Source organism: Camelina sativa, chromosome 3 (assembly GCF_000633955.1).
Source record: "Camelina sativa cultivar DH55 chromosome 3, Cs, whole genome shotgun sequence".
Taxonomy (NCBI): Eukaryota; Viridiplantae; Streptophyta; class Magnoliopsida; order Brassicales; family Brassicaceae; genus Camelina; species Camelina sativa.
In genome coordinates this window covers 13,914,446-13,928,451 of record NC_025687.1, presented here as the reverse complement: position 1 = coordinate 13,928,451, position 14,006 = coordinate 13,914,446, and the positions used below count along the sequence as shown (strand labels likewise).

The following is a 14,006-nucleotide window of genomic DNA, read 5'->3' as shown; positions in this document are numbered from 1 at the left end:
GTTTCTTCTAACTGTTGAGTACAGGAAGAAGCAGTCTGAAACTAGACTGGCAAACAAGACGCAAAATATGCTTGGGAATAGCGAAAGGGCTTGCGTTTCTTCACGAAGATTCAGCGGTCAAGATCATTCACCGAGACATCAAAGGGACAAATGTACTGCTTGACAAGGATCTGAACTCAAAGATCTCAGACTTCGGATTGGCCAGGCTCCATGAAGATGATCAGAGTCACATTACCACCAGAGTTGCAGGAACAATGTCAGTCTTATACTCAGTCATACACACTTGAATCCTACTTATTAATGATAATGTAACAGTCAATGTTGTTATGGTTGCAGAGGATATATGGCTCCTGAATATGCAATGAGAGGTCACCTAACAGAGAAGGCAGACGTTTACAGCTTCGGTGTGGTAGCAATGGAGATCATTAGCGGAAAAAGCAACGCAAATTACACTCCAGATAACGAATGTTGCGTTGGCCTTCTCGATTGGGTAACACAACACACTAAACCAATCATATTCCCCCAAAAAAAGAACTCAGCTTTCTCTCAACTGGGGTACTCAAAAAGGTTTCTTGATTTTTCAATTTCAGGCGTTTGCACTACAAAAGAAAGGGGCTTTCTCGGAGATTCTTGATCCCAAGCTTGAAGGAGTGTTCGACGTGATGGAAGCAGAGAGAATGATAAAGGTTTCACTTTTATGCTCCAGCAAGTATCCAACATCAAGGCCGAGCATGTCGGAAGTTGTAAAGATGCTCGAAGGAGAGACTGAGATAGAACAGAGCATCTCAGACCCCGGAGGTGAATTCAGGTTCAAGAGATCGTCGGAGATAGGGACATCGTCTTCACCTTTAGATTACCTCGTGTCGGTTACTTCGTCCTGTGAATCTGCTTACGATTTGTACCCTCTTAGTGCGGAATCCATTGTTTTCTCTAGACCATAATAGCGTACACGGAGGTTTCGATTAAGATCTCTGTTACGTTAGGTTTTTTTTTCTAATAAATTTCATTGTCAAAGACTGAAACTTTGGTTTATAAGAATAATAATAATAATGACGCGTCACGGACCCAAAACATTGTTCAATTGGGTTATGAAATCAGGATAATAGTAGGACCCACCTTTCGGATTCTTTAGTTGCTTCCGGTACGATTCTCTGGTTCGGTTTATAACGGTTCATATACAGTGATTACCACTTCAAATTGATCGGTTAGTTCTCACTTTCACCGTGAGCCTTCTTGCATAATGACATATATCAAATCTGACCAAACACATCGTCTGACAACTGGAAAAATCAGAAGGAACATGGAAAAGTTTATTATTTATTTGTGATTTTTCTTTTTCCCATTGTTAAAGAGCGGGATTTTAGTCTCTGGTCATATATCAAACCAGTAAAGGATGTTGTCTTGGCCGCTCGAGCCCTCACGGCAGCTTCAACGTTTTCTTCTTGCAAACAGTTTCACGCTTGTCATATAGAATGGTGTAGTTGGAGTTGCTAATGTTTCTGAAGTAGCATTGGTCACTTCCAACATATTTATACACTTGTTGTGTGCTTCCATATCCATTGACCACTAAGTTATTCTTCACCACCATAATCCCTTGCCCATCTTGCTTGTTTTCAAGCTTGCTCTTGAATGTTGTCATCAACCATTTGTCACTCTCTGATCTCTCCTCGTTGAATCCCATCGTGACATTCGAAATCTCCAGAGATGTGTCATTCTGCTGCTCCAAAGAGTCAGAGTAGAGGTAAAAAGGAAACCTCTTGATGGATTTTGCGCAGTAGACCTCTCTCCAGTCTCTCTTGGCGTGAATATGATCATCGGCTTCGATCAACTGATCTATGATCTGCAAACCCCCATCTTTACCTAAAACCATCGTGTTTCCATAGGTGAATTCTTGATTAGCATTGGTTATAATGTCCCCATGAGAGGATTTGACCAACTCGATCGAAGTTATCGACCTCTTTGCTTTCGTCGTGAAGTTCCCATTCAAGCCTTTAAAGTCTGAGACAGAGCTAAGCTTCAACGAGCTTTTACTGAATTCCAACACCTTCCCTTCCACTATCTCCCTCTCCTTATCGAACCAAAGATGCAAATTCGCATCGATATACCAAACATTCAACGCGTTTAATTTGTCACACTAAACCCAACGCGTTTGACAAACTGATAACTATTGAACACACAAGAACTCTTAAAGAAATATCTCTTCTTATTAATCTCTCTCTCACAAGGTAAAAATAACTCAAAACCTTACAACTCCAAGCAATACCACAACTCGGTATATATGCTTTTTTTCTCTAGGCCCTTAGAAATGGAAACAATTAGGAAAATAGAAGTTTAACATAACTCGATAACTTCCTATTCTCTTAAGATACATATATTTAGATTGCTCCTAAATATATTTTGCTTGAGCTCCAATCTACTTCAAGATTACAACATTTTCCCCCTTAATCTTGAAGTTATCTTCTCCCACATCTTGAACTCCAATGAGATCTCTCATCTCTTTAAACTTGATTCTTCCAAGTGCCTTAGTTAGAATATCTGTCTTCTGCTCATTACCAGGAACATGTTCTACCTTCACTTGCTCATTTTCAACACATTCTCTAATAAAATGAAATCTAGTATGAATGTGTTTACTACGACCATGAAAGACTGTATTCTTGGTGAGTGCAATCGCAGATTTGTTATCAACTCGTATGGTCCCCTTCTTGCTAGACTCTCCGACAGCTTTGCCTTGAAGATCTTGGAGCCAGATTGCTTGTTTAGCAGCTTCTGTAGCTGCCATAAATTCAGCTTCACAAGAGGATAACGCTACAGTCTCTTGTTTTTGTGAACACCAAGTGATTGGACACCCTTCTAGATAGAATATATGACCCGTCGTACTCTTCCCATCATCTATATCAACATGACAACATTGTGTGAACTATCGCTATAGCCCACTAAGCCTTTCTCAGCCGATTTTTGATAAAAGAGTCCAAGAGAAACTGTTCCACGTAAGTACCTTAAGACCTGCTTCAATGCCGCTCCATGTGATTCTTTGGGATCTTGCATGTATCGGCTCAAGACTCCAACACTATAAGATAAGTCTGGTCGTGTGTGGAGCAAGTATCGAAGGCACCCAATAGTTTTTCTATATCCCTTTTCTTTTATCCCTCTCTCCTTTTGTGATTTGGAAAGTTTTAAGTTGAGCTCCATTGGTACTTGCGTCGAGTTGCAGCTGTCCATTCCGGTGTCACACAGTATCTTGCGTGCATATCTCTCTTGCTTCAAACTAATTCCACTTTCCTGTTGACTTACTTCAATTCCAAGATAATAGGTGAGCCTTCCAAGATCGCTCATCTCGAATTTGGTTGCCATTTCTTCCTTGAACTCCCCAATCGTTCTCATTGAAGAACCTGTCACCAGCAAATCATCAACGTATACACCTACAATAAGAAGATTTTCTTTGTCGTTTCTTTGGTACAAAGATGGTTCCTTCGAGCATCGATGAAAGTTCAGCTCTTTGAGTATGTGATTAAGCTTAGTATTCCAGGCTCTTGGAGCTTATTTTAACCCGTAAAGAGTTTTTCTCAACTTGTAAACTTTGTGCTCACTTCCACAAATGGCAAAACCCTCTGGTTGATTAACATAGACTTCTTCTTTTAATTCACCGTGCAAAAATGCGGTTTTGACATCGAGATGATGAATTTGCCAACCTCTTGATGCTGCTAGAGCAATGATGAAGCGAACAGTTTCCATGCAAGCTACCGGAGCAAACACCTCGTCGTAGTCAATACCATGTTTTTGAACATAGCCTTTAGCCACTAAACGTGCTTTATGCTTGATGATACTTCCATCCGAGTTACGTTTGATTTTGAAGACCCACTTTAGACCAATCGGTTTAATACTTGGTGGAAGATCAACTAAACTCCATGTTTGGTTCCTCTCAATAGATGAAAGCTCATCCTCACACGCTTCTATCCAAATTATGTGTTCTTTAGCCTTGTCAAAGTCCCAAGGTTCGTCATTAACCACAGACAGAAGTCTCTCGCATTCTGTCTTCGCAACCATAATATAATCGTTTGTCCATGCAGGTTTCATTCGAGGTTTCATTCTTGGTAATGAGCAGAAGGCAGATATTCTAACTAAGACACTTGGAAGAATCAAGTTTAAAGAGATGAGAGATCTCATTGGAGTTCAAGATGTGGGAGAAGATAACTTCAAGATTAAGGGGGAAAATGTTGTAATCTTGAAGTAGATTGGGGCTCAAGCAAAGTATATTTAGGAGCAATCTAAATATATGTATCTTAAGAGAATAGGAAGTTATCGAGTTATGTTAAACTTCTATTTTCCTAATTGTTGTGGTGAATACGGTGCAGTCAGATGCCTTTTGATTCCAGACTCATCACAGAATCTCTGAAACTCATGAGATGTAAACTCTCCACCTCTATCGGTTCTAAATGTCTTGACCATAACTCCAGTTTCTTGCTCAACAATTCTCTTAAATGCTTTAAACTTGTCTAAGGCTTCACTCTTCTCCTTCAAGAGAATAGTCCACATGTATCGTGAATAATCATCGATAATCACAAATACATACCTTTTATGAGATGGAGTTGGCGGTGTGATAGGACCACACAAGTCTCCATGAATGAGTTCGAGAGCCTTAGAAGCTCGATATGAAGTCGATTGTGGAAAAGATTTTCTTGTTTGTTTGCCAAGTAAACACGACGCACACATCTCCCTTTCGACTATGATGCTTTGTATCCCAATCACAAGTTCTGTGTTGATCATTGTCTTCATTGTCTCGATATTAATATGACCCAAACGAGCATGCCACTTAGTTGATTCCGTCGAAGAAGTTAACTGCAGACATTTGAGATTGTCAACCTCCATAACCACTTTGTATTGACGATTCCTTGACCTGCCAGTCTCTATTAGTAAACCACCCATTCGATCATAGATTCTCAATCTACTCTCCTTCATTCGCACCTCACAGCCTACTTCAGTGGCTTGCCCAAGACTTATTATATTGCTTCGTAGATTTGGTATGTAATAAACATTGCTCAACACCTTCTTATCTCCGTTTGCAAACACAAAGCGTACAGAACCTTTTCCTTGTATTTTGATCCGCGAGTCATCACCAAATCTCACCATTCCCTGAATTGTTTCATCTAGACTTACGAAAAAAATCTCAATTTCCACTCATATGGTTGCTAGCACCATTATCGAGATACCACACATTCCTTGTGTCCAGATCAGATTCGAACATGCTTGGTTTCACCTTATTCTCATTCAAGAAAATGCTTCATGCATCATTAGCCTCTTGAGTCTCTTCGGTCGTCTTCTTCTCATGAGTTTCTTGAAGCTTTAGCAATCTATCAGGGCAATTAGAGGCGTAATGTCCCACCTTGTCGCATCGATAACATGTTATTGATGAAGCATCCTTTTCTTTGTCTTGTGATACGTTACCATAACCATAACGACCACGACTTCTTTCTCTCCAACTTGATCGACCTCCTCGTCCTCTTCCTCTGTTTCCGCTATTTCACTCTTGATAATAGCTTTGTGAATCAGAGTTTGCATACATCAATTTTTCTTGATCTTCGGTTTGTTCTTCTTCTTCTTCGCAGATCCTTTCTTCGTAAGCTTTGAGTCGCCCAACAATATCTTCGAAGCTAGTACTGTTTAAATCAAGTACTTGCTCGAGGGAAGCTACGATGTGTATGTATTTCTTCCGTGGTAAACTCTTCAAAAATTTCTTCACAAGCCTTGTCTCGTCGATAGTTTCTCCGAGAGAGGCTGACTTTGAAGAGATTTCTGAGAGTTTTCCCACAAATACATCGCTAGTGTCGGTTTTTTTCATCTTGATCCTGTCAAATTCAGCCATCAACGTTTGTAGCCTAGCCTCCTTTACCCTTTCAGCTCCAATATGCCTTGCTTTGATTGCCTCCCAAACTCCTTTGGATGTATCAAGGTCTCCTAATTGTAATATTAACGCCTCTGGGATAGATTGAAATAACAGAGCAATCGCCATGTTATTCTTCTCTTCATCCTTCGTGCCTGGGTCAATTGTCTCCCACACCTTATTAACCTTTAGGGCAATCTTCATTCTCATGGACCAAACAGTGTAATTTGAGGAGCTCAGCATTGGACACTTGATAGAGGAAGGTCCCGTCTCTTTAGACTTCAGGTCACCATCTTCAATCTTCTTGACATCGGCCATGGTGATCTTCATACACGAGTTGGGATTCTCCTTACGCTCTGATACCAATTATTGAACACACAAGAACTCTTAAAGAAATATCTCTTCTTATTAATCTCTCTCACAAGGTAAAAATAACTCAAAACCTTACAACTCCAAGCAATACCACAACTCGGTATATATGCTTTTTTCTCTAGGCTCTTAGAAATAAAAACAATCAGAAAAATAGAAGTTTAACATAACTCGATAATTTCTTATTCTCTTAAGTAAAAACGTATATTTAGATTGCTCCTAAATATACTTTGTTTGAGCCTTAATCTATTTCAAGATTACAACAATAACTCGGTTGACGTATTAAGATGATAAGTTAACATTATTTATCAGAAATATTCGAGGAGGGTAACGACAATAGCCTTCATTTTATATTTTAGTTTTTGATTAATGAATAATCACAGGTGGGATGATTCATGAAAGCAAATATGGTGAGGCTTAAAAAAACGTTGTATGGCGCGATGTCATTTGACTGTAGATCACATATAAATTATCTTGTTATCATATACTACTTTTTTTTTGTTTTTTTTAATATGTTGCTCTTTCTTATCTTTAATTTTTTGCAAATATTTTTTTCAAGATATATTTATTTTGTTCTATATGTTTAACTATATTAAATTTATTAAAATTAACAAAAAATAATAATATTACAATTAGATTATAATTGACGAAAGAAGTAAAGTAGGCCCATTAAGAAGCAAAATATGACGGTACGTTTTAATTCGGTTAACAGTTTTAGATACCAAACTGGTAAACTGAATCTAACTAGACCAAACCAGATGAGACAAAAAATTAAAAATTGATCAGGCTGCGCTCAGGATCTCTTCTGCGTTTTTTTCTTCGGTTCAATTACAATAATTCAAAGCTACTTGGTTTCAGATAAGATAACCGAGATCGAGATAAAACCATATGAAAAAAGTGGGACAACAAAGAGAAAGCTTTAAGAGCAACCAAATTTGATGTTTGGTTAAAACTTGAGTCATACATATCTCCAAATGAAGCCGCAACATTGAAGCCCATGAGCAACTCAAGACATTGTTAATAGTTGAGCTCAGCTTGGTCCAGAAGACTGGAGGCTAGCAAAAAAAAAAGAAAAAGGGGGCAGCTTCCAATGTTATCTCCTAGCAAGTTACCAACTTTGGCATCGATTATGGGTCAGACATGGAAGTCTTTCTATGATCCCTGCACCAAATTTAAGAAATTCAAACATATGTTCACCAAACTCAAACAGGAGATGTCTTTGGCGTAGGGACTTGTCTTACTTGTCTGTCTGTTCAACAGCAGATTACTCAGGCAACCAACTCAGATTACTGCAGGAGTATGATTTTGGAAGACTGTTTGGTAATCCAAGCTTCTAGCGGTTTTAAAGAAATGAGCCACGGCTTCCTCTGGTGTTCCTACCAAGACACCGTGTCCTAGATTGAGAATATGCCCCTTTGGTCCAGCACACTTCACAACTCTGACAACAAAAGAAACATTACTTTCAGTTTCTTGAATTGAATTTACAAGCATAACTCTGTCATCAGCTGAACAAAGTAACTACCTACCTTAGAATTTCTTCGGTTAAAGCAGGGAGCGGAGAGAATAGGTAAGCTGGATCCACATTTCCCTGCACACTAACATCGCTTCCCAGTCGCCTCCTTCCATCAGCCATATCTACAGTCCAGTCAAGCCCAATAACATCAGCTCCAGTAGTCTTCATTCGCTCAAGAAGGCCACCATTTCCATTGATGTAGAAAACTATAGGCGTATCTGGACATCTTTTCTTTACAGCATGAATGATCTGGCGAGCCCAAATGACATGAAAAACGTTAAAAATCAGCAAAAGAGAATGTAGTCCTCAAGATGAAAGCAGTTAAATTATACCTCTTCGATGTAAGGTTTGGACCAGCGTTCCCACATCTCAGGAGTCAGTTGGCCACCCCATGAATCGAATATTTGTATGCAATGAGCTCCATGCTCAACTTGGTAAACAACATACTCGGTAATGGCCTTGGTTAAATGAGACAATAGAGCTCTCAACACATTTGGTGCAGTGTGGCACATATTCTTTATGACAGTATATGTCCGAGTTGTTCCTCCTTCAACAATATATGTTGCAATTGTCCAAGGAGCTCCAACGAAACCTAATACAGCAGCATGTTCCCCAACCTTTCAAAACAAGAATCCGTTTTCACAAACTGGAAAGTATTGGTTAAGTCTAGGGGAAAGCTGAGAAGGAGGAGGGGAAACCCACCTCTTGTCTCAGAATCTTAAGAGAATCTCCAACGAACTGCTGTTTCTCGAAATCAATGGGATGTAATTCCTTTAAATCTTCTTCAGTTCGGATGGGAGATTGGATCACGGGACCTTTTACATCTTCAATGTCAAATGGGACACCGAATGCGGGTAAAGGCGTGAGGATGTCAGAGAAAATGATGACACCGTCTGGTCTGAAAGCTTGCCAAGGCTGCAAAGAGATTTCCACGATTAGATCAGTGTTCTCTGATCTTTCTCTGAAGGACGGGTGTTTCTTGGCGAGCTTTTGGTAAACAGCCATATACCTTCCTGCTTGCCTCATCATCCAAGCTGGAGGGCGACTCACAACTTGCCCTTTCGCAGCCTTAACCAACAACAATGGATCTGTAAAGCTCGTTCAGACTTACAAAAGAATAAGGCTACAGTTTCCATTGATCGTTACTAGCTAAAATATCAAGTTAAGTGACCTAAAACTGGAAATTTCGTCTTCTGTTCCACATGGTCAAAAGATAAACTAACACCAATCCAAGCTAAAAACATCTACACTCAAGAGCTGTTCAAAATTGACATTCCAATGAGCAGCTAGAAACCCGAACCTACCAAAATCACTTCACAATCGAAAAGCACAAAATCTTCAAAAATTTAGATTGCAGGAGATACGACTTACCGGAAGAGGAGGAGGAGCAAGCTACGAGGAGGAGCTTCCGAGCAGCAGGACTGTGTCTTTTTGGATCACAAACCAATCCCACATTGACGGGATTCGATCGAAACCCTATCGGTAACGACAATCCCGAGGAGTAGCATCTCGAAGAGCTACAGGCACTGCTTACAACAAATATTTAGCAAAGAGAAATTAGCTAGAATCTCACTTTTATATTGAAAAAACCTGGTATTTTTAATTTTGGGTAACATAGTTAATAATTAATAAGGTATTTTCAATTTAAAACTGATCAAACCAAAAAATCAAACATTGAAATTACAAATTGTGATAACTAAGAGTGGTCCAGTGAGAAAAATATAATTTGTTTTAAAAGTTTTTTAGGGCGATGGAGAAGGTGACGGCGGATCTAGGTTTCTAAATGTTTCTCGGTGAGATTGAATCGGTTTGCTATTGGGTTTTTGATGTTCTTGGACTCTCTTGTTCGTCCCCTCGACCTTGCCTCTTGTGGCAGGTAGAGATACGATTCAATGGTTACGGCGAAGGAGGCGTAATCGCTACATGGAGATATGGTTTTAATTGGGTATTTTGGTCTTCATTGGATAAAAGGATTCGGGAACGGGTGCTAAGACCAACTTTAATGAGATCCGTGTTTGAGACATTCCATATCTCTCAGTCGACACGATCTGCTTGGTCTATCCGATATGTGAATCCCGATGATGGCGGAAGCTTGATTCGGGTCAACCTCTTAATCTCTTCTTGCAATAGATCGAGGGTCGATCTGCAATGGAGCATATCAGGGTTTCAGTCTCTCTCTTTGACTAGCTCATTGATACTATCGGATTCTCAACTCACTTTGGTAATTCCCAAGGTTATTGCTTACCTTTCTTGGATTGTTAACACACGAAAGACACAATTGGAGGATACCAAATCACACTGGTTTCTGACTTGGAACATTTATGTTTTGATTCGGGTTTCTCCTTTGCTTCGATTTGGTTCACTAGTTGATGAATTATGGTTCTGGTTTTTGATTCTGTTATCTTTTTGGAATGGTTCCAGGGCAAACCTAGATATGTATTTGATGTCGGCGTATCAAGAATCTCTCTCCTGGCACCTACGNATATTTAGCAAAGAGAAATTAGCTAGAATCTCACTTTTATATTGAAAAAACCTGGTATTTTTAATTTTGGGTAACATAGTTAATAATTAATAAGGTATTTTCAATTTAAAACTGATCAAACCAAAAAATCAAACATTGAAATTACAAATTGTGATAACTAAGAGTGGTCCAGTGAGAAAAATATAATTTGTTTTAAAAGTTTTTTAGGGCGATGGAGAAGGTGACGGCGGATCTAGGTTTCTAAATGTTTCTCGGTGAGATTGAATCGGTTTGCTATTGGGTTTTTGATGTTCTTGGACTCTCTTGTTCGTCCCCTCGACCTTGCCTCTTGTGGCAGGTAGAGATACGATTCAATGGTTACGGCGAAGGAGGCGTAATCGCTACATGGAGATATGGTTTTAATTGGGTATTTTGGTCTTCATTGGATAAAAGGATTCGGGAACGAGTGCTAAGACCAACTTTAATGAGATCCGTGTTTGAGACATTCCATATCTCTCAGTCGACACGATCTGCTTGGTCTATCCGATATGTGAATCCCGATGATGGCGGAAGCTTGATTCGGGTCAACCTCTTAATCTCTTCTTGCAATAGATCGAGGGTCGATCTGCAATGGAGCATATCAGGGTTTCAGTCTCTCTCTTTGACTAGCTCATTGATACTATCGGATTCTCAACTCACTTTGGTAATTCCCAAGGTTATTGCTTGCCTTTCCTGGATTGTTAACACACGAAAGACACAATTGGAGGATACCAAATCACACTGGTTTCTGACTTGTAACATTTATGTTTTGATTCGGGTTTCTCATTTGCTTCGATTTGGTTCACTAGTTGATGAATTATGGTTCTGGATTTTGATTCTGTTATCTTTTTGGAATGGTTTCAGGGCAAACCTAGATATGTATTTGATGTCGGCGTATCAAGAATCTCTCTCCTGGCACCTACAGAATAAATTGGAGGATTCTCTAGCTGGATATCTCTGGAGAGTATGGAAACACATAATGAAGCGCATCATTTTGAAGATTGGTCCGAAGTGGAACATATCAAGGTTTCTTCCCCTAGCTTTATCTGGTTTAATAATGTTATCGGATTCTTTGTTTATCTTGGTGGATCATAAGCGCTTTGTTTACTTTTATGGATTGATAACAAATCGGAGATGCAGTTGGAAGATACTGAAGCACAATGGCCATTACTTCAAAGCAGCTTTGTTGGGATACGAGGTTTGTTTCTATCTCGAAATAAATCATTAAGTGTTGAACAGGGGAGATCATTATTGATTTTACTTTCCATTTGGAATGATTTCAGGGTGTTACGGGATATGCTTGTGATTCTACCAAATCAAGAGAATATCGTATATCATTTATGTGCTGAATCGATAGGTGTGATAGCAGATTATTTCTGGGATATTTGGGACTATATAAAGGGTTGTGTTGCGGTCTCTAGTACTCATCACATTTTCCTTCATCACTTTGTTTCAGCTCTTGGTTTCCTTGCAACAACTTTTGAGTGTTTCATTTCTCTTTCTGGTTGGTGTTTGCGGGTTTGGGTGGTGACTTTCAGCATGTCTCAGAGCGGCTTATTGGGAAAGAATGTGGGGAGTACGAATGATGAGGTCGTGGCTCCTAAGAGGAGAATCAAAATTCCGTATTTTGATAACACAGCTTTGATTGCGGGGTATTCAAAGACAATGGTGGGGCGCTGTATGATCCCGAAGGTGCAGGATATGAAGGCTCTCCTGATCATGCTAACCAAGTTCTGGCATGTTGAAGGTAGAGTTGTGGGAGCTGACCTTGGGTTAGGGAAGTTTCAATTTGATTTTGACAATGAGGAAGACATCCTGGAGGTTCTTCAGATGGGACCATTTCATTTTGATGGTTGGATAGTGTAACTGGTTCGATGGAGTCCAACAGTGGATCATGCTTACCCTTCAGACTTAACCTTTTGGGTCAGAGTCCTGGATGTTCCATTCCAATTCTGGGCAGAACCAACCTTTCGTGCCATTGGCTCAGAGTTTGGGAGAGTGGAGGCGGTGGATATCGATGGTGGGAGGGTGAAAGTGACGGTTAATGGGTTCAAGCCCTTATGCTTGGTTACGGTAATTGAATTCTACAATGGCCAGGAGACTATCGTCAATCTCCGCTATGAGCGTCTTCATGGTTGCTGCAAGAAGTGTTCTAGTTTGTGCCATGATGAGAATCACTGTCCACTATGGGCTACTAATAAGATTACTCCAGCTTTGCATTTCCCGGTGGAAGACGACTCAGCTCGTCCGCTGCAGAGTTACAAAGGGGCTGTCATGAATGACAGAAATAACGGAAAAGGCAAGGAGGTGGATACTCGGGGACTGCCTCAGCCCAGTCAGCGCCTACCCAAGGGTACGCAGGACGCAAGATCAAAGAACCGGACCTCACGGGAAACGGGTGAGTCTTCATCCAAACCACGTCGATCCAACAATTCGGTGGCTTTTAAGGATTACCGCCAAAAGGCTAGAGCCTCCATGACGGTGGCACCTCCTTTGGGTGTGGTTCCGGTGGGAGAGCTGGAACCTGGACAGATTCCGGATCAGGTCGAGCATGTGGCGGTTCTGGCTGCAACCTTTGGGGTTCCACCACTGAAGCGGGTTCGGAGGCCTCTCTTTCAGGAACCGGAACTGCCTTTACAATCACATTTGCGAGAAGAGGTGATCTTGGCTGATGCGGGCTCCTCTGTCCCGGGTGACGGGTTTGCTCCACAGTCTACAGGCTCTGGAGCTCTGCAGGCGGGCTCAACTCAGGTGCCTATGGGCGATATTTCAGGAACGTTACCGGTTTTGCCAACAGCAAAGGAAACTCTGGAGGAGAATTTTGAGCAGCGGATGGAGGAGGTCGAAACAGAGGTGTTGGATAAAACGGTTGATGATCCACAACAACAGACTAATGGAGACATGGAGGTTTCGGTGGAAGATCAGGCCTTGAATCCAACCGTTGCTATTTCGACTCACGGAGGAACAACAGCAAACTCAGGTGATGGTCCAGTGGAAGCAAAACTTGACTCAGGTGCAACCTCTGTCATGGCTCCGCAAGGGGAAAAAGTCCACAAGGTGAAACCTCCTTTGTCTCTTAAAGGAGCTGATTCCAGGAAATTGAACGTGTATCTACGCACAACGCCAAGGAGACGCCCTGTCCCTAAAGAGGCTGGAGAAGGATCAAACATGAGGAATTCAGATCAGGAGAAGGGTCCAATTGGTGGAGTCAAGCCACCCAAACCAACAACAAATAAATGAAGATTTTAAGTTGGAATTGTCAAGGACTGGGGAATAAAGCAACTTTTGGGTATCTCAGGGATTTGTGGGGAAAGCATAGACCTGACTTTTTATTTTTATCTGAAACTAGACAGTCTTTATCTGTTTTGGAACCTTTTGTTGGTTATTTTGGTTATTCAAATTTAAAAACAGTTGATCCTATTGGATGTAGTGGCGGTTTGACCTTATTTTATAATAATAATTATGATGTTTCCATTTTATTTGAATCCAATCGGTTGATTGATTTGGAACTTACTTATAAAGGACATATTATTTACTTTACTTTTGTCTATGGTGATCCGGTTCCAACGAATCGAGATTTAGTGTGGGAAAGATTAACGCGGATTGGCTTGTCTCGTGATGCCCCTTGGTTTCTTATAGGTGATTTTAATGAACTTAAAGGTAATCACGAAAAACGGGGCGGAAGGCTCCGCCACGCCTCTTCCTTTGTGAATTTTAACACAATGATTCGGCATTGTGGATTATTA

The 14,006-nt window shown here is 40.6% G+C and overlaps 4 protein-coding genes and 1 long non-coding RNA gene across 6 annotated transcripts in view; 4 read left to right on the top strand and 1 right to left on the bottom strand.

Annotated features, from left to right (window-relative positions):
• The window catches only part of LOC104778947 (probable LRR receptor-like serine/threonine-protein kinase At1g29720), an 8,322-nt gene extending 8,283 nt beyond the window's left edge, over nucleotides 1-39 (top strand). The window contains exon 25 of the mRNA XM_019240146.1: nucleotides 25-39. Coding sequence (XP_019095691.1) covers nucleotides 25-39 — 15 coding nt within the window. The remainder of the gene's footprint in view (nucleotides 1-24) is intronic.
• On the top strand, nucleotides 11-1,019 carry LOC109132264 (probable LRR receptor-like serine/threonine-protein kinase At1g29720). The gene is made up of 3 exons (XM_019243727.1): nucleotides 11-256; nucleotides 337-490; nucleotides 591-1,019. The coding sequence occupies exons 2-3, from the start codon at nucleotides 344-346 to the stop codon at nucleotides 939-941; spliced, it is 498 nt and encodes a 165-aa protein (XP_019099272.1). The 5' UTR covers nucleotides 11-256; nucleotides 337-343; the 3' UTR covers nucleotides 942-1,019.
• On the bottom strand, nucleotides 7,085-9,316 carry LOC104777001 (uroporphyrinogen decarboxylase 1, chloroplastic-like). Of its 2 annotated transcripts, none has more exons than XM_010501188.2 (6): nucleotides 9,132-9,316; nucleotides 8,463-8,828; nucleotides 8,093-8,377; nucleotides 7,774-8,009; nucleotides 7,489-7,685; nucleotides 7,085-7,408 (listed from the first exon to the last, which is right to left on the bottom strand). In XM_010501188.2, the coding sequence occupies exons 2-5, from the start codon at nucleotides 8,787-8,789 to the stop codon at nucleotides 7,529-7,531; spliced, it is 1,005 nt and encodes a 334-aa protein (XP_010499490.1). In that variant the 5' UTR covers nucleotides 8,790-8,828; nucleotides 9,132-9,316; the 3' UTR covers nucleotides 7,085-7,408; nucleotides 7,489-7,528. The 2 variants fall into 2 exon arrangements, with proteins under 2 accessions (XP_010499490.1, XP_010499491.1); XM_010501189.2 differs by having other exon boundaries at nucleotides 8,463-8,848; nucleotides 9,132-9,302.
• Nucleotides 9,735-10,241, top strand: LOC109132265. Its single transcript, XR_002037512.1, has 2 exons — nucleotides 9,735-9,993; nucleotides 10,182-10,241. It is a non-coding gene; the product is annotated as an uncharacterized LOC109132265 (long non-coding RNA).
• LOC109132263 lies at nucleotides 10,424-11,305 on the top strand. Its single transcript, XM_019243725.1, has 2 exons — nucleotides 10,424-10,936; nucleotides 11,125-11,305. The coding sequence occupies exons 1-2, from the start codon at nucleotides 10,487-10,489 to the stop codon at nucleotides 11,188-11,190; spliced, it is 516 nt and encodes a 171-aa protein (XP_019099270.1). The 5' UTR covers nucleotides 10,424-10,486; the 3' UTR covers nucleotides 11,191-11,305.

Bases quoted from the DNA above. Each gene is read 5' to 3' on its own strand.
- LOC109132264 (XM_019243727.1), top strand. From the start codon at position 344: ATGGCTCCTGAATATGCAATGAGAGGTCACCTAACAGAGAAGGCAGAC. The intron at 491-590 runs GTAACACAACAC...TTTCAATTTCAG, and splicing joins GCGTTGGCCTTCTCGATTGG to GCGTTTGCACTACAAAAGAA.
- LOC104777001 (XM_010501188.2), bottom strand. From the start codon at position 8,789: ATGATGAGGCAAGCAGGAAGGTATATGGCTGTTTACCAAAAGCTCGCC. The intron at 8,010-8,092 runs GTATAATTTAAC...TGGGCTCGCCAG, and splicing joins CCAAACCTTACATCGAAGAG to ATCATTCATGCTGTAAAGAA. The intron at 7,686-7,773 runs GTAGGTAGTTAC...TTTTGTTGTCAG, and splicing joins TTAACCGAAGAAATTCTAAG to AGTTGTGAAGTGTGCTGGAC.
- LOC109132263 (XM_019243725.1), top strand. From the start codon at position 10,487: ATGTTTCTCGGTGAGATTGAATCGGTTTGCTATTGGGTTTTTGATGTT. The intron at 10,937-11,124 runs GTTATTGCTTGC...GAATGGTTTCAG, and splicing joins TCACTTTGGTAATTCCCAAG to GGCAAACCTAGATATGTATT.